The sequence below is a fragment of the Callorhinchus milii genome, unplaced genomic scaffold (assembly GCF_018977255.1).
Source record: "Callorhinchus milii isolate IMCB2004 unplaced genomic scaffold, IMCB_Cmil_1.0 Scaffold8, whole genome shotgun sequence".
Classification (NCBI taxonomy): domain Eukaryota; kingdom Metazoa; phylum Chordata; class Chondrichthyes; order Chimaeriformes; family Callorhinchidae; genus Callorhinchus; species Callorhinchus milii.
This window is the reverse complement of record NW_024704749.1, coordinates 9,810,321-9,829,203: the sequence shown is the minus strand read 5'-3', so window position 1 is coordinate 9,829,203 and position 18,883 is coordinate 9,810,321. Positions and strand designations below refer to the sequence as shown.

The window sequence follows — 18,883 nt, the reverse complement described above, 5'->3', positions numbered from 1 at the left end:
AGGTGCTAAACTGCTTGCTGTATGAATTAGCCTGCTCAAGTGAACACTGAGGGTGGCCTGTGTGGCTCAGCCTAGCCTGGTTTGCTTGTGTGTCCGGTGAAGATGATCTGAGGACAGAGATTGTTATATGAACTTCACTAAAAAAAAATGCTCTCACTTCATCTCTTCAACTGTCTTTATTTGTATTTTGAGACAACCGGTGAATAAAGTTAACGTTTGAATCCTAAAAAAAACGAATGAAAATATGTTTTGTACGACGACACGTTTGATGTTATAATTCATATTACAACAGGATCGACAAAGGTTTTTCAGCTCAATTCTTCCCCACACACTAACTGTAAAATAGCTCTTAGGCGGGTGAGCTACCCAAACATGCAGCGGTGCTGGTTTGAGCACAGTATACACTGGAGCAGAGGAGGGGAAGAGCAAGGCAGTATAGACCAAGGAGACAAAGCAAAGGACATGATATCCTGCATCAGACGCTCCATATACACAGTGCTGATAATCCTGACTGAACTTCCTGGCTTCCATTAGCCAGATGCTGAGGCTTCACCAGAGTTCCAAAAGGCGAGGCTGGTTTAAAGAAATTAAAATCCAGTTAAACTGGTTCTGATATTTCTATTCGCATTTTAATCTGTGAGTCATTCGGTTACCAGATCTTCTGTTGACAACTGACATACAAATTAATAAGAAAGAGCACAAATTTTGTGTAATTGCAATAGTTGCACATTACCAAGAAAGGCCGCACAAAGTAATCTTTGATGAGATTAAACTACATGGGGGGAGGTGGGGGGTTGCGGGCATTTCTCTCAGCAAGACAATTGCTGCAGTGGTTGATAAAAAGGGTAAAAGTGCGCTTGATGATTCAATTATATTATTGATCATAATTTAACAATTTTTAAAAATAATCCTTGCATTTGATATAGCACCTTATTATATCAGTGAGACGTCTAAATACACTTCATAGAATATACTGTAAAGTGAATTGACTATACATTTTGTGGGCAAAATGCGGCAGCCAATTGCGTACCACACACAATTGTGGACTAAGTGACCAAATCCTTTTTGAATACTTTATTAACTTTAAGATTGCATCAGGGTATTAAGCACATGGTGGCTGGAGCCAAGGGTTGGGATCCCTGGAATGCGTTGGGATACTGCTGGAGTTTAACCAGTTAAAACCACATTGCTTGCCATTGACATTACACATTTCTACATCAAATTCAGTTAGGATTGAAAAAGCCTTTATTTTATGCAAACGTTAGGACTGCAGCAAACAGTCCTAAAGAAATGCCAGTAATTTTCAACATTACTAGTTGTACTTACAATAAGTAACCTGTAGAGAATTCTGCATTGCATTAAATATTAACACAAGAGTAATAGGAAATAGGCACATTATGTAAGATGAAGCTTTCAACTTAGAATATTAATAATAATCCAGAGTTATTATCTCAGGATATTAACTTTTTGCCTTTGGTTCCTTGATACACATGTGCTTCTCCTCCTCCAGGCTGTAAAAGTGCCTGGAAAAGCCTGCATTTTGAGTCAAAGCAGGATGTAAACATAAGAATATAAATGTTGTTGATTTAACAGTGAGTGAAGATACATTCCCTCTGATCAAAATCTATTTAGCTGCTCAGAAACCATTCAGCACATAGTTCCACACAGCGACCATGTGTGAGGTTACAGTTAGACATGAAAACTGCCCAAAATTAAGTGAACTTTTTTTTCTTTCCTTTCCCTGTCATGTCAAACAAGGCAAAGATCTTGATGCCTTATAAATACTAGGCTGTAGCTTTACAGTAGCTTTGATTGGAGTCAAGAAAATGGCCCATTAAATAAAAGGATTGAACCATCGCCCTATTTTCTGATTTTATGCACTGAAAAGGCCATCCATTACACTCACCAGGATGTGGAGTACACATCAATTTAATTCCTCAACTCATTCAAATTGCTTACGAGGACCCATTAGTTCATCTATCTGACTGCACATGATGAAATAAAAGCATTTACCATTGCATTCAGACCTTTCGGGTGAAGTCTTCTTGCTAGTCTGGGCCGTGAGAAGTCACTATCCTCATGCCCGCCCATTGCCACATACACACACAGTGGGGATTTAAAACACTGACGGAACTTGGTGTTCTTGAATTCCACTTCCAGCAACTGGCTGTATTTCTGCACTAATGGTGGAATGTGGCACAGTCCAGCAATTGTGAACAGTGAAATGGGTTTGAAGAGGCTTTGCTGTAGAAAGGGTTACCCTTGTGCATATGTACACAGAGCAATATTTGCTATTCACCCCAGACTAGGTGTGTAATTTCAGTGGTCTTGTACTGTGTCCTCACGTCCTCATATGTGGGTTCATCTGAAACATCCAGTCTACCGTGTCCTGTAGGACTGGCATGCTGTAGTGCCGGGCGATGTTTCTGAACACCTGGATCTGCTCTGCGAATCCCTGTAAACCAGAGCAGAAAATTCAGATAGTCCTCAAGATTTTATCCACCACAACACCACAAAAAAGATTTTGTATTCGGTTGCGACATGAAGGCGCATGAATAAATGTAAATTGCTATTGTCTACACAGCAAGTGAAACTTTCATGCCATCCGCACGCAAGGAATTAACTACATTAAATCGTCTGGTTGTCAAAATCTACTGGTCACATTTAATTCATTTTTGAAATTCACTTTTGGAGACCCACAACACAATTGACGAACGTAAAGGCATTTATAACCTCATCAAAAATATTGATTAGCATCAATTTAGACATCTCTTCCACAGATCACAGACCTTCTTAATAATGTAGAATCAGTCACGTGAGCAAAATCCTCATTTTCAGACGGCCACCCTAATCAAATTAATTTATCTCTGAGTCACTCATCTCTTTTCCTGCACTGGATCAGTGTAAACTAAGGAGCAGATCTGAGCAATTTTCTTATGCTCTCCTATCCACTCCTCCTGACCCCAGCCCCCAGCTCGGGTCCAAATCCCCGACAGTCCAGCACCTTGGGACGTCCTCCCGACGTGAAAGTTTCTGATCTAATTTGTTGCTGTTCTTGTTTATGACTTAGAATGGAATAAAACATACATACCTTCACTGAAAATGTCAGGTCAAAATCCCGTGCGCAGGTACAGTAAATGGGCATGTTGGCTTCCTTAATGCCTTTACATTTTGAACAAATCTAGAAAAACAAAAAGGATATTAACTCTAGCCCAACCGCAGGTCTCAAAGTATAAGATTCAGGAGAAACCTAAGGATTCCAACTGAGCTCTGCAACTAACAGAGCAGTCAGAGAAAGGTCAGGAGTATTACTCTACTCCTGGATTTCTTCTGCATGTCAATTCACTGATTATGATGGCACCAGAAGAGAAATCTGGCAACATAGTACTTGTCCACCTCGGACCATTCTATCTATTAGGGCTGTAGCTCACCAGAGTGAGGGCACATCTCATCTTCACTGTACCCCATTAATAAGCTAGACAGGCTAGTCAATCAACCACAGTACCATTCCATTGCCAGGCTTATCTCCTCAATGCCACTCCAGCTCCAGGGACCCTAATTATCTCTATCACAAAGCCATCAACACAGTACCACCCAGAACCTTCTGCCCCATGCAGAAGTTACCTGGGATTTTGTTTAGGTACATTTTGTTTATCAGCTCAGCAATTCTTTATTAAGTGTTTCTTTCTATTATGTGAATTAACCAGGTTCGGATGTTTTTCACAGTGTATCTGGAAAGGGAGGCCTGAGTGCTGTTCAGGAATTTAGAATATGTTAATGTACCAAGTCCTGGAGAGTGTAAGCCATCATTTTCTTTTGTAATGCTTCGACCAGTCCCATTTCTATGGCATCAGAGTCGTATTCGGCTTGGCAGTTTGTACAGCACCACTTTGGTAAAACTGTGCCATCCTGTCAAAGAGAACAGGTGATTTAGAGTTGCTTGTAAACCTGGAACGAGCAATATAAAAGGCAAACAAACAATTGAAAACAGAAACTGACCACTACCTCATGGAACCAAGCGCACCGTCCAAAATGTAACAGAAACTGCACAACGCTGGAAAGAGGGAACCTCCACAGCATGAGGCGTTGTGATAACAAAACTGATTGCTTAGTGGGAGTTAGATCTTCGTTTATATAGCGCCCTTCACACGGGGCAGGTCTCAAAGCGCTTAACAGTGGTAGAGCCCGACTCCGAGCCTTGTGCGGGCGAAAAGGAAGTTGTGATCTGAAAGAGGCGGCAAGACAGAGGGAAGGATTGAGGAAGAGAGTTCCAAAGACAGGAGGAAAGGGTAAAGTACCAAGCCAATACACTGCATCATGGTCAAAGTTCTGCAGGAGTAATTTAAAAATCTTTGATTAAAGCGCACTGTAGTGTTGTCGAGCCTCCAATTCACTGCTCTGTAATTGAGACCTTGTGTCTCCACAAGAGGGAGAGCAAAGTAAGAAATCCACTTTTCTCACATCTTCCCTTTGTAAATTGTAGACAGAGGCCTGTGAGAATTTTTACACACTCACCACAGGAATGAGGAGCAGCCTCAGAAAGCTATATTCAAGTGGAAGCATAGTAACTATTACAAAAACAGAAGTCGCTCAGAACACTCAGCAGGTCAGGCAGCATCTACGGAGAAAGGAAAGTGAGTCAATGTTTTGAGTCCACGACCCTTCGTCAGAATCCGTGGACCCGGAACATTGATTCACTTTCCTTTCTCCATAAATGCTGCCTGATCTGCTGAGTGTCCCCAGCGACTTCTGTTTTTGCTTCAGATTTCCAGCATCTACAGGATTTTGCGTTTTGTTCATAGTAACTGTTGTTATTTCAGCATTCTCCAAATGTCTGATCAGATGCAACAAGGAACGTGATTCATGAAATCATCTTAACGAATACTTAAAGCGAGTGTCCACATTCTGTGTAAGGAGATCATTGGGAAACTGGATGCACTCTAGTTGGCTGTGCGACTGTGTTGGTTACTTTAATACAAAAAAAATCTTGAGCTGCATCATTAGCCAGCGGATAGTGTTACAAGTAATGGGTGTAGAATACATCACAAAAATTAGATTTGGAATAATGTAAGGCCTACATTGACCATTTATTCCCAATAATGCAACCCCTGAAATAGAAAAAAGGGACATTAAATGTGCTTTTCTCCATGAGTCCCTGATCTAATCTAATCCTACTCACTTCCATAACCTTCTCATATTTCTCTTTTTCAAGCATCCACCTAACACCCTTGAAGAACAGATGGGCTCTGCTTCAATTAAGACATGTGTCAGCCTGGCTCAGCTGATAGCCTTTCATGTCAGAAGGTGGTGGGTTCAAGCCCCATATTTAACTGAGAGAGAAGTTAATGAAAATGTATTTGCTTAAAAAAACCTAAACAGAAGGTTTATTGAGGTTTGAGGGTGCTTCAGAGAGATGAGGTGTTTGTTTCCTTTCCCTGCTACTTGTACTTACCTGCAAGATCGAGGGATCTTTGCAGAGATCCAAGTCTCGGCAAAAGTTGCAGTTTTTGCAGATCACTTCGGGCAATATGTAGGATTGGCAGGGGTCTTTAAACTGGGCTTCCTCAGAGAATTCCCCGATGTCAATTAGTCGCAGAAGGTCCCGCTTCAGCTTGTTAACTTGATTAGTTATTTTAGAATCTAGAGACAGGACCTATGTGAAAATAATAATAGCAGCGGGATTTAATGATTATAGAGAGAGAAAAAAATAATACTCAATTATCCATGGAACATCAACCATTCACTCAATCATTGTGGAGTGCTAGTGAATTGGAAGCATTACGGACATTAAACCTTGATTAAAAGAGCGCATTTGGAGGTGGGTGTCTAATTCTGGACACGGTTCAAGAAGGATTTACTATAACTAACGTGACCGGGGTTGGGCTGTCGTGACTTACCCGACCGATCACACGCAGTGTCCCAGGCGTCCTGATGCTAATCAGCCCTAAACTGTCACACCCAGATATGTCTTGGACACCCTCTAGGCCGCCTCCAGGTACAGTCCAGGCACGAACCACTGTACATCTGAACAGCAAGTCTGAGAGCCTAGTGCGCAGGCAACCGTTCTTCCATCCCGGAGACGTGTCCGAAGAGGAAGTGATGCCTTCACGTATTGTCAGATCAGCCGGTCTGATCCGACACTGAGTCGTTTCTAACCTGGTTAAACAAGCACATTCCGAGAATCCGCCGTTTGTTGAAAAATACCCATCAAAGACCACTTCCTCTCATGTGTGAGGCTGTCATTTGGAGGGGCCCCGACACGGCTGCTCCCCTCAACGGGTAGCAGTGACTCCTTGCTCATTTTTTTATTTGCTTGGATTTAAGACTGAAGTCAGGCCTTTTGTAGCAAGAACATAGCATGGGTTCTAACAGACTAAATTCTCAACACTGTACTATTTTACTGTGTCTGGCTGAACAGCTCAGTCTCACCTTACAGACTGATTTGATGAACTCAAGTGCTGGGTTGTTCAAGGGGAGGTAGGAGCCAGGCAGGAGGGGGAACGTTTCAGAGGGTTGAGTCGCATTTCGTGTGCCACTCATCTTCTTCTGGATCTTCTGGGTGATCGTGAAGAAGTTCTGTGTGAGCTCATTAGATACATACTCTTGAGAGAAGGTAATCATCCCTACAGAACGGATGAGGCAAAAGAAAGTCCACAGAAAATTTATCTCTGAAATGAATGTCATTCTAAATTCTGATAAACACAGATTATCAATAACATTTCAGATACACCAAGACAGCAGGACTGACATGAGGAAATAATTCTTCATATAAAAGGGTAAATTAGCTGGAACAGATCAACAGAAATTTGGAAGATGGCAAGACATTGGGCTAATTTACGAAATTACTTATTGCTGTAATGGGAAGACATTGGGGTGATTATTCTCCAGAGACGCGATCAACAACAACAATTTGCATTTATATAGTGCTCTTCACATAAGAGTAGTGACTCAGAGCACTTATGACTCAAAGGGCAATGTTCACCTGAACTTCTCATGTGATTGAAAATAGCAGCTTTCTCTTCTGGGTTTTAAAGTCAAACGACCTACAATTTCTATCCCTCAAATTATTCTCCTTTGCTGGGTAGTTCCTTGAAGACCCTCCAGTACCACATCCAGGCCCCATTCTATATCCAGAAATGAATGCTAGCAGGCTACTGAACTGGAAAACAATTGGGAGCAGAAACCCTGATCTTCACCTTCCCAAGCTCAGCGCTGTGGAGACTATTTCTAGGATGTCAGGACCTTCAACATGGTTTGTTACCTGCTAATGCACCAGCCTCTCCTGCAGGCTCCTGTGTAGTCTGGCTGGCCTCTCGTCGTTTAATAGGAGTACACCCTGGGGCATTGCGCCTCATTTCCTCCTTCATGCTGTGGTAGACAGCCACAATATAAGCTGCAAGGAATGATTGATATGGAAAAGTTCAGCGACTTGTATACGAGATACCTCCATGAATCCATCCTTTTAATGGGTAGTTACCATACCTGAGATGATCATGAGGAAATAACTCTGGCAGGAGGCTGCTTGTGGCAGAAACTGGAGGATATTCCAGTTATTGTCTAGCAGATCTTCCACATCAGTCACACCTTCCTCCACCTCAGAATGAACTTCTTCCTCATCTTCATCCTCACTGTCCTCTTCGGTAACCTGCTCCTTTGGTTCATTTTCCTTGCCCACCTGACATAACATATTCAGATATGGTTCATAGATTGACTGTGATGGTAAATGATGCCGGTGACAATTTGAACAAAGGAAGCTAAAATGGTAAACATCCGGATCATCCGATTTCCGTTGACATCACTTCCTGTGCACAGAAAGCAGTGCCTGGATTTCACTCCCCGTAAACCTAATGACCTCCAGAATCCAGCTATATTAGTGTGAAATCTGACTAGTACGTATCAAGTGAGCAAGCCATCTGCACACTTGCACAGCCAATGAGGTGCGCTCTGCAACAGGGTGAGAACTGAATTTGAGTTATAAACAAGAACTGAGGGAAATCACCATTCTAATACCACAGAAAAGAAAGTAGGATCCTCTTACCTCTCCCCAGAGTACGCTGGAGGGAAGCTTGCCCTTAATCCCACCGAAGTTAGCCGGGTCCATCCATAGCAGGAATTCCCAACAGCGAGAAAAAGAGATGGAGAGGGAATGGAAAATCTCACGGGAATGAATGCTGTAAAGAAAAAAGTGAATTACCGTAAGAGATATCTACTAAGATTTGAGCTTGAGTCCCTCTGTTTCTGGAGAGTGGGTTATTACAGCAAGAAAAGGTGCAATCTGTAGAAAAGCAGGTTACCTCTTTGTGATGTATTCCACATAGCCAATTGCATCTTCAATCCGACGCTTTTTTGTGCACAGGATTATTCTGTTGAAGTTAGCGTAGACCACAGATGAGCCCAACCTCTTAAACTCTGCTACCAGCCTGTGTCAAAAGGAAGAATGAGCGTCACCTCTGTACCAATCACTTTTTTTATAGCGCCTTATCACGTCAAAGCACTTCACAAGTAGCAATGGTCAAGTGATTATTTTTGTAGCAAATCCAGCAAACAATTGCACCCAGCAAGGTCTCAGAATCTGCCATGGAATTAATGAATGATTTAACTCTCTGTTCAGGAGGTCCCAGTTGTTTAGTTCCATTTTCTTATGAGCTGCTGTTACTGTACTGGGGGGGTGGGGGCACTACTTACTGAAGGAAGAGTTTCTTCATCATGTTGTGGAGTGTGCGGTGTAGAGCAGGATCAAACAGCAGTGAGGAAGGAGACCGAAGCCAGCGGTAAAAGTGCATGACTTGGTTATCTGCATACACGTTCTGATAGTGAGTGATTTCCTTCACCCAGCCAACAACCATGCTCTTAAGGATCCTGGAGGAACAACAGTGATACATTCATTAGCAGGACCTTTTAACCAGCAAGCTCTAGACATCAGTAATGTTCCTGGGAAAGATGACCGAAAGCTTGGTCGACGAAATAAGCCTTCAGAGGGGTAGAATATTATAGGAAAAGCCAGTTGTTCCTGGTTAATAAATTCCTGAGAATTATCTCTAGATAGCAGCAATGTGGATCCACTACCCCCCCACATAATCGAGTACCTGAAGGTGTTGGAGCAGAGGGCTGTCTCATCGTAACTAGCCAGTGCGTTGGCGGCCTGATTCCCTGACATCATGTCTTCGAGTGAAGCTTGCTGAATAACATCGAAGCTGACACCAATGCTGGACGCTCCTTCCATGTCGTTAACATGATGAGACTGAAGGATGGAGTTCACTGCCAGGCTCTGAATGTCCAGCTCCACACAAACTGCAGGGATCAAGAATTTCACAACCAATTGCATCAACATATATTTCTTGCCCTAATTTTGTCACATTTACTAAATTTTATCAGAATGCCACAAATAAAACCATGTTCTAAGTCCCGACTGGAGGTGGGGGGGGCGGGGTTGAACCCACAACCTTGCAACAGTACAAGACATACCTGTGGAGTAACAGTCTGGATTATTGATCTCTACCGCTGATCTCTCATCATACTCCATCACCAGGCGGCTATCATCCGCCTCCTTGCCCCCCAGGTCAGGGCGGGAGGTTGGGGAAAGCCACAGTAGGTGGTTGTGTCGGCGAAGGTGTCTGGAGAAAAAGAGGTCTGAGCCAAAGATGGAGATGTCATCTGGGAGATTTCCAATGGGAATGTGGTAATACCTGGGGAAGGAGGTAATGGGAGTCAGAATTAAAACTTTTCTCAAGAACCTAAGAATTTTCTAAAATATTTTATATCTTAATCAGAATCTTTCAACCTCATTTTACTTTGGCTCATTTATTTCGGTTGTTTCCATGTCTGAGTAATGTCACCTGCTGGTAATCACATGCCTTCAGGTAAAATGGGCTGAGTGTGTCCAGTTCCCAGAATTTTCTACCATCGTCATTAGTGAGTTGACAGAGCAACACTCCTATGTTTTATATTATTTCTCCATCTTAAAATAGTTCCAATTGATTTTCAGGATGATATTCTTTTTGAAAGATATTTGTCCAGGGTTTTGTGCAACCTGCTCCCAAGCCAATGTTGAAGGCTCTTGAAACTCCGTCGTCTACAGCTGGGTTGTCCAACTGGTGGCCCGTAGGCTGCATCCGGCCCAGGGGTTATTTAATCTTCCCCACTGGCAGAGTTAAGAGAGGCAATTCACTGTGTGCAAGACGCAGACAAACGGAAAGCAACCAATTCCACAACAGGCTTTAGCTCAGTGTGCATTCAAATGAAGTGTGTAAGGTTTGAGGTAGTCTCACCTGGCCATTTCAAATGCCTTAGAAAGAACACTGTCCAGACTGAGGTAGTGTCTGATCATTCTGCGCACCCCTTGGCGTTGCCAATCCAGCACACTATAGTTGATGTCATCAACCACATGAACAGGCACTAGTGGAAAATCATCCAGAACAAGCATTCCATTGACCAGCCTCTTCAGGTCCCATTTGGACTGAATCGCTATGAGGGTCGGACCTCTTCTCTCATCCTTTTTAATAGAAAGTTAATATTAAAACCAACAAATGAATCAACCATCTTCCTTTCTCTTATCAAATTGGCTTCTGCAGTTGCCTACAGAATGCAGTCACGTTATAGTATGAAGTACTGTAAAGTGTGAGAATCAATATGAGAATCCTCCCAAAGTGAAAGGCATTGTATCAAATACAAGGATTATTTTATTATTGTCTACGCTGTGATATTAATCTTTGGGAGAAACCATAGAAAATCAGCCCAACCAGTACAACACAAGCCACATGGCAAACACTTAATAATGTGCACCCCTTGATGTTGTAGAAAGGGCAAAATTGGGGAACTCTGACAGAGTAGTTGATAGTTTCAGTTTATGGATCAGGAGCGTAGTGATGCAAACCCAAAGTTTGCTGATCTCAACCAGGGCTGCACAAGACGCTAAATTGAAGGCAAATGACATGACATTGCCTCTGGAATCTACCAGTTTTTGCATTCTACTGGAATAGCTGCAAACTAGCATCATTGCCATGGGGAATAAACTTATTCATAGCTGGGATGTGTCTAAATGAGTATCGTTAAAACTGAGCCTAGCAACCCCTGAGGGAAAATGGAAATCTGACCAATTCTAACCTCATGGAACACTCAATGATCAGACAAAGCACGCAATGCCACAAAATGTTAAACAATAATATGTAAAAAATAAAAATCATTTCAAATGGCTATAGTATAATGACTAGTTGAGTGGTCAGGTAGAAATCTAATTCCAGTTATGGAGAGACTTGAAAGATAACTTGTTAGCAGCAGACTTCTACAAATTTCCATGCATGCACACATTTTGGGGCGAGATTGTTTCAGTTGAAAGTGAAGGATAAGTGTGAAATTCTACACAAATGTTAAGTTACTAAAATACGTAAGATGCTGGAGATTTGTGGTATATTTAAGAGTGAAATGGAACAATCAACCTTTTTAGTTTATCTGATCTGTGTAAACTCGTAGGCTCCACAATGGAATAAAAGGCAATCTTTCCCAACCTTAACGTGCATTCCCTGCTGCAGTTTTGTTACCTTGTAGTTCAGGAGTAGTCGCTGAATTGCTCTGTAGATTTGTTTTGGGTCCTTTTCTGCTTGAACCTCAAAGGTGTGCTTGTCAGGAGGCAGAAGCTCCTCATCCAGTTTCTCCAGCATGGCTGTCCGCTCGGCTGTGTATAGGTTTGTCAAGTTCGGCATCTGGTTACTACGAACCTAACTCAGATTAAACAGAATATTGTATTCAGATAAATGCTGTGCAATGGACATCTAGATGCTATGAAGCAATACCCTAAGACAATCACGATTATTATTATAGGGGGAGCTAAGTCAAAATAGGCATTGATTGGTAATAGGTATGAAGGAGGAGTTACTTGCATGTCTTGAAAGTCTGTAAAATTAAACTAGGATGTATATACTCTATGGATGGGCAGAACTTGCCAAGCAGAAAGCTGAAGGAGATCCATTGCTTACAATGTCAAAAATGTGGCAGCCTTCAAATACTCCAAGGCAGCAGAACAAGAGGACAGATCCCGATAGCAAAGAGCAATGTCAGGATAGGCACCAGAGAGTCTTCTTTACACAGAAGGTAGTTGGAATGGTGACCAGGAATGGTTAAAGGCCAAGTTGCTTGACTCATTTAAGAACCATTTTGATGCTGTACTGGGAGGTTGGCAGGGTTGATATTCTAGAAAAATGAACACCAATTATCCAAAGGACCATTTCCATCTTGTGATCTATTTTGTGGCTTACGTTGATATTATGGAAATCCCCTTTACTAACATCAAAGAGCCAGATTTCACAGGTGAGGACAGCCTTTTGAGTCCTGTGAAGCAACCCTTCAATAATCAATATCCTTGAAATCAGTATCTTATGTATTATTTTAAATGGTAGCATTTTTAAGCGCTCAAATACACTACCCAGATGAAGGGCGCTATCTAAATACAAGTTGTTGTTGTTTACCAATATGTACCTGAGACACTTAATGCAGCAAGTATCTCCTCTCAGAATACTCATCAGTCATCTTCTCTACGATTGGCCTTGCTAACTTTACTTACAGTGTCAAGAACAAACACCGAAGCCTTCCTCTGAGAGGGGATGAACAACCCAAAGAGCGCTTTGTTCCCTTGAGCGTTGTGGTACAAGTAGATATGTCGGACACTGCCTGTGAGACAGAAAGACAAGCATTAGTTTCTATAGAACCATCTATATTAATCAAATGTATCCCCTTTCTGCTTATAAAATGTCTAATATCCCCATTTAGTTCACTGTGCCAAAGGAAATCCCTCTGGGAACTAACTAGACACCAAATGCTGTAATTGACTTGTGTCTTATTGCATCTAATAGCTCACAAAAGACTGAAATATTACAAATCGACTATACTCCTTTGAACAACTTCCTTCAGCTGAAAAGTTGAAATAATGCAATTAAATGTGAAAAATGAGAACCTATGGCTAAGTATTTAAGCACCTCTTAGAACAAAGAAATTCAATTTCAAATTCTCTTCAATCAGGTCTTCAATGGTCATAAGTGTTACTTTTTTGATACTGATGTTATTGAAGCACATAATGCCTTCAATACAGCAAATTCTAAAGTTTGTTAACCCACACTAAAAGTTTCAGTAATTTTACAAAGTAAAATAAGCCAGCTGGATTGAAGTTAACCATTTGAACGTCAGTTATTAGGTGATCCTTACCTGGCTCCAAGTAACTGAATTGTGCTAAGGATCGCATTTCCAGTTGCTCCAAATCAAAGGTGTCCTTTTCTCGACCGATAAGGTGACGTGACAACTGTCTACTGACCATACAGACACAGCCAAGTTGTACCAGAGCACGATACAACAAGGGAACCTGGGAAGAGCAGTGGGAAAAAATCCAGTTCAACACTTGCAATTGCCATTGTAGCATTCAAATACTGTAACAAGTACCACAAAAACCCCTATAACCCTATGTCTTTTGGGGAGAATTCCTACAAATCCAATCGATCAACTTGTGAAGTGTATTTGTGAAATACCATCTATTGCTTCTAAATACATGTTCAAAAAATGCAAACAAAAGCTGGGTTTTGTTGGAACTTTTCTTTTACTGGCCGAAAAACGCACACACCAAATTATCTACATCTTATCTACTTCTTACGGACATCTTAGTGAGGGCCGTTACTTGGTCAGTTTCTCCTCCCCCCCCATTTGACAGGAACCAAATTCTCAAACTCAATCAGAGGAAAACTATTGCCTGCAGCACTTTAACAGCAAGTTTCCGCTGTATTTATTATTGATAGAACCAGTCTCCATAGTGCTAGTTCTAGACAGTGCATATTAGAATACAGGATTTCTCAGACATTTATGTTGGTCTGTATTGATTAACCATCTTTATTCCTACAACACAAAATTACAGTTGCATAGCGCCTTTCACGTCGGGAGGACTTCCCAAGGCACTGGATCATTAGTGTTTCTGTACATGTTTTTTCCATTTGGAAAAATTCTAAACAGAAAGTTGAAAACTCAATTCCTTCCCACATCACTGTTTGACCAGGTTAAAGTGAGTATCCTCTTTAGCACGTAGCCGTCTTCCAGGACTGCGCCAATATTAAAAACCTTCATCAGCAGAGAATATTTTAGAGACATTGACTCTTATGTATTCCCGTGAGATGAGGAAATGGAAATAGGCCGTTTTACAGCCATCTAGTCAGCGGATCTCTTGTATTATACAATTCTGTGCTTCAGAGACCATTCTGCACCTTGGTGATAATAACACCCAAGTTGGGGGTCAGGAAGCAGGGTGTAGAGAGTCTTGAGATGGGTCTGCAAGGAGTCAAGGGAGGAGGCCGGAGCCTGCTGAGCGGAGGGAGCAGGCAGAATGGTAGGGGGTTAGGAGTCACAGAGGTAGGGGAGAGCAAGGCCATGGAATCCTTTGAAGGCGAGGAACAGGATCTTGAACTGTGTCCTCTGTGTGATGGGAAGCCAGTGGAGTCGGACGAGGATGGGGGAGCCTGCTGCGGGAGAGGACACGGGCTGCAGAGTTCTGGATGATCTGCAGCCTATGGAGGGAGGAGCTGGGGTGGTCGACAAGCAAAGAGTTTGCATAGACAAGCCTCGATGTTGTGAATGCATGTATGAGGGTTTTGGTGGCCAGCGGTGTGAGACAGTGGCGGAGCCGGTGAGTCAATGTCATACAGACACAGCAGAGTATTCAACTTGCTCCACCAACCTGAGTTTCATAGACTCCTTCAATATCTGGAGCAGAAAGGTCAGCATTGATCTCATTAATGTGCTCCTGGTACATGTCCTCTGGCACGGCATACTCATACAGGTTGTAAACTATATTGGACCGGGGCAGGATACGGCTGACCTATAAACAAAAACAAAAAATAACATATTACATGGTTCAGCATGTGAAGGAACTTCTTAGGTAGGAATCGCTGAGTGTTTACCAGAACTAGAACAAAAAAAATACCTTCTTGAAAACAGCACCATCCTCTGCTTTAGGGATTCGTTGGTTGACGTAAAATAATCGCGGGATGTTGAGTTTGATGCAATGTAAATCACTTCCAACCACAGCCCACAGCTTGAAGAGACCGGGGTGGCTTGTTTCTGCAATCTGAGGAGAAACAAATCAAGAGAATCATTCGACTTAAGTGTTTCTCAGCCCCCAGGCTCTGGAACTCCATCCCCCAGTGCCTTCGCCTTGCTTCCTCCCTTTCCTCCTTCAAGGCCGGTCTCAAAACCTTTCTCTTTGACCGTGCCTTCAGCTCCCCTCTCGACTCTCTTCCTCCTCCTCGCTCCCTCCCTTCCCTCCCCTCACCCTGACCATTTCCCCCCTCCTCTCTCCCTCCCTTCCCTCCCCTCACCCTGACCATTTCCCCCCTGCTCGGGTCATGACCCAACTGTGCAGCGCCTTGGGACGTCCTCCTGACGTGAAAGGCGCTCTATAAGTGGAATCTTGTTGTTGTTGTTGTTGTTGCACAATCCATATTAAATTTTTCTGACTCTGGATATTTTCGTCAGTTTAAGAGGAGTTACCTGCACAATCTGCCACGGCATGTCCAGAATGGTGCGGGCGGTCCGACGCAGGAAGCTGCTGAGGCTGGTTGCAGGACCGTCTCGAATCGGTCTTCCTATAGCAGCCTCGCCACCGTCCAGCTTTCTCCTCTTCCTGCGCTCCTTCCTTTGCCTGGCTTGTAGCTCCCATTTCTTTTTGTGGTACCTCAGCCACACTAGTCGCTCGTCCTGTTCCAAAGCAAAAATAGAAGTACAGTCAGTTTTCAACTAATTGTTTTATGGTGTCTATTAGTGCTAAAAGTACAGGCAAGTGTTACTTTTACCCCAAAGGGCACGACGACTCTCACTGGACACCAAACTCACTTTGCCCCGGATCCTGCAGAGTTAGTAATCCAAATTAATTCTAGAGCTCACCCTAGACTGGAATGTGCTCTATAAGAACACTTTGCCAAACAATCGCAAGCACTTATAAACCCAACGATTAAATTTACCCAGGAAAGAATAAACAGAATGGCTATGTTTATCATAAATCCATCAAATTGCAACCGTCCAGTTGTAACAGGTCAATTACCTTTGTGGTTCCCAGGGGAGGTGGAGGTCCCAATATCTCCCTCCAGGATTGAGTTAGTTCCAGGTCCTGAGATTCTTCCTGACTCTCGTCAGTTGGACCACGTCGCCGCTTGGTGCTGATGGGGATAGCTGGCTGCACCCGGCGCTTGGGAACACCGAAGTCTTCCATGTCACCAATCTCTGATTGCTGGGTGTTCTCCACTTGCTGATTAGTGGTTATCTGAAACATATTCACCTCACTTAGATTGGAAACAGAGCTCTGAACTACCTCCAATGCCCCCCCCCCACGAGAGCGACAAGTCCTCTTGGAATGCGGCAGTTACAAAAAATATTCCTGTGACAGCTTGCATCGGAGAAGATTTAACAATCAATTAATTTACATTGGACACTATAGTTCTATAGTAATGCAGGTAGCACCAATTTTGTCAACAGATAAGAGTCAAAACATTTTCTGTAGTCAACAATTTATAATCAAGAAAATTCCAAAATAATGAATACTCAAGCATGAGAGGTCAGAGGGCATTTGATGGCTCACCTTGTGGAGCCACCAACCCCCTTCCCCTCCCCATATCATTCATGACACTACTCAGTGGGTCAGAGAAGAAGCCAGATATTTCCCCCGAAGACAGAATCCTTCAGCTCCAGTCACCTTTGGTCATGGATATATTGCACCGATTAATATTTCAGCACAATTTTACGTCCGCCCTCTTTAAAATCCCATTAAATCACACTGATGGGTTATCATCAGTTTGAAGTTCTTTAAAAGGAGATTTATACATTAGACTTTACAGGAACAATTAGTTCTATTGACTGGAATAGCTTCACTCAATCTACCTATCTAATTACAGCACCTTGGGACATCTTGTCGATGTGAAAGGCGCTATACAAATGCAGTTTTGTTGTTATAGTACAGAGCTCAGATTATGTCACACATTCTCAACAAGAAGGATGTGATGAACTTTTGGGTCACTGAGAGCACATACCTGCCGGACCCCAGTGTTCGTAAACAGTTCGTTGATTTTCTTTTGCTTGTAAATGTCATTCTTCTCCAGCAGTTTCTTATGCAGCCAGTCAGGATGGCGCACCCGAGGAACTGGATTCTTCACCTGGAAGGGAACACTTCTTTTCAATAAAGTCTTTTCAATAATAACAATCCCTCCAAAAAAACAATAATAAATTGGTCATTTTCAATCCACGACTGTTTGTGGGACACTGCTGTGCGCAATTGGCTGCCGCGTTTCGCCCATAAATATACTGCCAATTCACTTTACCCCATATTCCTTAAAGCCCTTTGAGATGTCGAGAAGATGTGAAAAGCGCTATATCAAATGCAAGGATTATTATAAATCCACAAATGCTTCAACAGTCTGAACACTTCAGCTGTATGAGGCACATGTGGTTACTGTAGTACATGCTAAGGCCTATTGTAAGTCTATTGGGCTTTTGCTGCCCCTCTGAATTCCTAGCAGTATTAGCTTTACCCTACCCAGCCCATCCACATGTGCCGCTTGGCACTAGCCGGCTTCATGTCCCCCGCCTTGCCCGCCCCTCCATCGAAGGTCGGGCTTTCAGCCTTTCTGCTCCTGCTCTCTGGAACTCCAGCCTAGAGTCCCTTCATCTCGCCCTTTCCTTCGCTTCCTTCAAGGTCTGTCTCAAGACCTTCATTTTTGACCGTGCCTTCAGTCATTTTCCCACCCCCAAGGCTTCCATCTCTCCTATGCAGGCATAGAGCTTCAAATAAGAATGAGCTGAGAGAAGTGAGACACTAACCTGCTGAAGGGCTGCGGGGATGGTGATAATCTTCTGGATGGCACTGCCAAGTCGCTCGATGTAATAATCCCAATCTAGGATCTAGAAGGAACAAAGGGATGCACTGTGTTAGACAGACTGCTTTCATAGATTTATTTGCTCACCTGGAATGATTTTAACTTTATCAAAACAGTGCGAGTCAGCAATAAACAAGGTAAACAGGAAGCCAGGTTATATTTCTAAATCAGGTGAGCTCAGATCCCAGATGACATACTAGTATTATAGAGTGCTCTGATTAGGCTGTACTGATTAGACAAGTGCTCCGAGATACTGCCCCGCGTGAAGGGCGCTATATAAACACAAGTTGTTGTGTTATACTAAGGAGTACTGGATACTGTTCTGGTCGCTGTGACTAAGTGAGTTTCCCAGACTCTCGAGGCAGTGCAAAGGAGAGCAAGAAAAATGATCCTCGGTGTTAAGAGGAATGAGCTACGAGCAACGGTTAGATAAGGGAAGTTTTGTATTCAGTATTGAGAGAAGACGTCTAAGAGGTGACCTTACAGAGGGTTATCAAATTTTAATTGGGATTGAAGAGGTAAACCCATAACAATACTTAAGGATGCACTTAGACAGAATAAAAGGACATAGGTTTTGAGTTACAAAGGGCAAATTCAGGACAGGCACTAGCAAGCTTCTCTTTATCCAGAGGTCAACTGGAACAAATTACATTTGTATAGTGCCTTTCACGTCAGAAGGACGTCCAAAGGCGCTGGAGAGTCGGGGATTTGAAAGTAAAATAAAGAACGAAAGCTCATCTAATTGAAACTTACTAATCTAATGTCCAGGTCCTGTAAGGAGGCACACTTCAGCCATTTTCTCAGGTAGTGCTTTTTCACACTCGACTCTGCTTGGAAGATGGCCAGTGGAATTGCTCTACACAAACAAAACATATACTTAAACAGTGAATAATTAAATATTCCTCAAACAGTATTCCCTTGTTCACTCTTGATCCAGTATACCCAGGCATTGTTTGAAATAGATGATATCACCACTATAAGAGCTCCCAAAA

The 18,883-nt window shown here is 42.7% G+C and overlaps 1 protein-coding gene across 1 annotated transcript in view; it reads right to left on the bottom strand.

Annotated features, from left to right (window-relative positions):
• Positions 1–986: 986 nt before the first annotated feature.
• pole (polymerase (DNA directed), epsilon) overlaps positions 987–18,883 on the bottom strand; it is a 36,480-nt gene continuing 18,583 nt past the window's right edge. The window contains exons 27-49 of the mRNA XM_007901911.2: positions 18,645–18,747; positions 17,836–17,916; positions 17,049–17,171; positions 16,067–16,285; positions 15,517–15,723; positions 14,951–15,094; positions 14,705–14,845; positions 13,195–13,348; positions 12,557–12,663; positions 11,538–11,714; positions 10,269–10,492; positions 9,466–9,686; positions 9,087–9,291; positions 8,686–8,859; positions 8,295–8,420; positions 8,039–8,171; positions 7,483–7,675; positions 7,262–7,393; positions 6,430–6,623; positions 5,453–5,653; positions 3,784–3,909; positions 3,092–3,181; positions 987–2,455 (exon numbers count right to left, since the gene is read on the bottom strand). Of these exons, the coding sequence (XP_007900102.2) occupies positions 2,342–2,455; positions 3,092–3,181; positions 3,784–3,909; positions 5,453–5,653; positions 6,430–6,623; positions 7,262–7,393; positions 7,483–7,675; positions 8,039–8,171; positions 8,295–8,420; positions 8,686–8,859; positions 9,087–9,291; positions 9,466–9,686; positions 10,269–10,492; positions 11,538–11,714; positions 12,557–12,663; positions 13,195–13,348; positions 14,705–14,845; positions 14,951–15,094; positions 15,517–15,723; positions 16,067–16,285; positions 17,049–17,171; positions 17,836–17,916; positions 18,645–18,747 (3,589 nt within the window). The 3' untranslated portion in view covers positions 987–2,341. The remainder of the gene's footprint in view (positions 2,456–3,091; positions 3,182–3,783; positions 3,910–5,452; positions 5,654–6,429; positions 6,624–7,261; positions 7,394–7,482; positions 7,676–8,038; positions 8,172–8,294; positions 8,421–8,685; positions 8,860–9,086; positions 9,292–9,465; positions 9,687–10,268; positions 10,493–11,537; positions 11,715–12,556; positions 12,664–13,194; positions 13,349–14,704; positions 14,846–14,950; positions 15,095–15,516; positions 15,724–16,066; positions 16,286–17,048; positions 17,172–17,835; positions 17,917–18,644; positions 18,748–18,883) is intronic.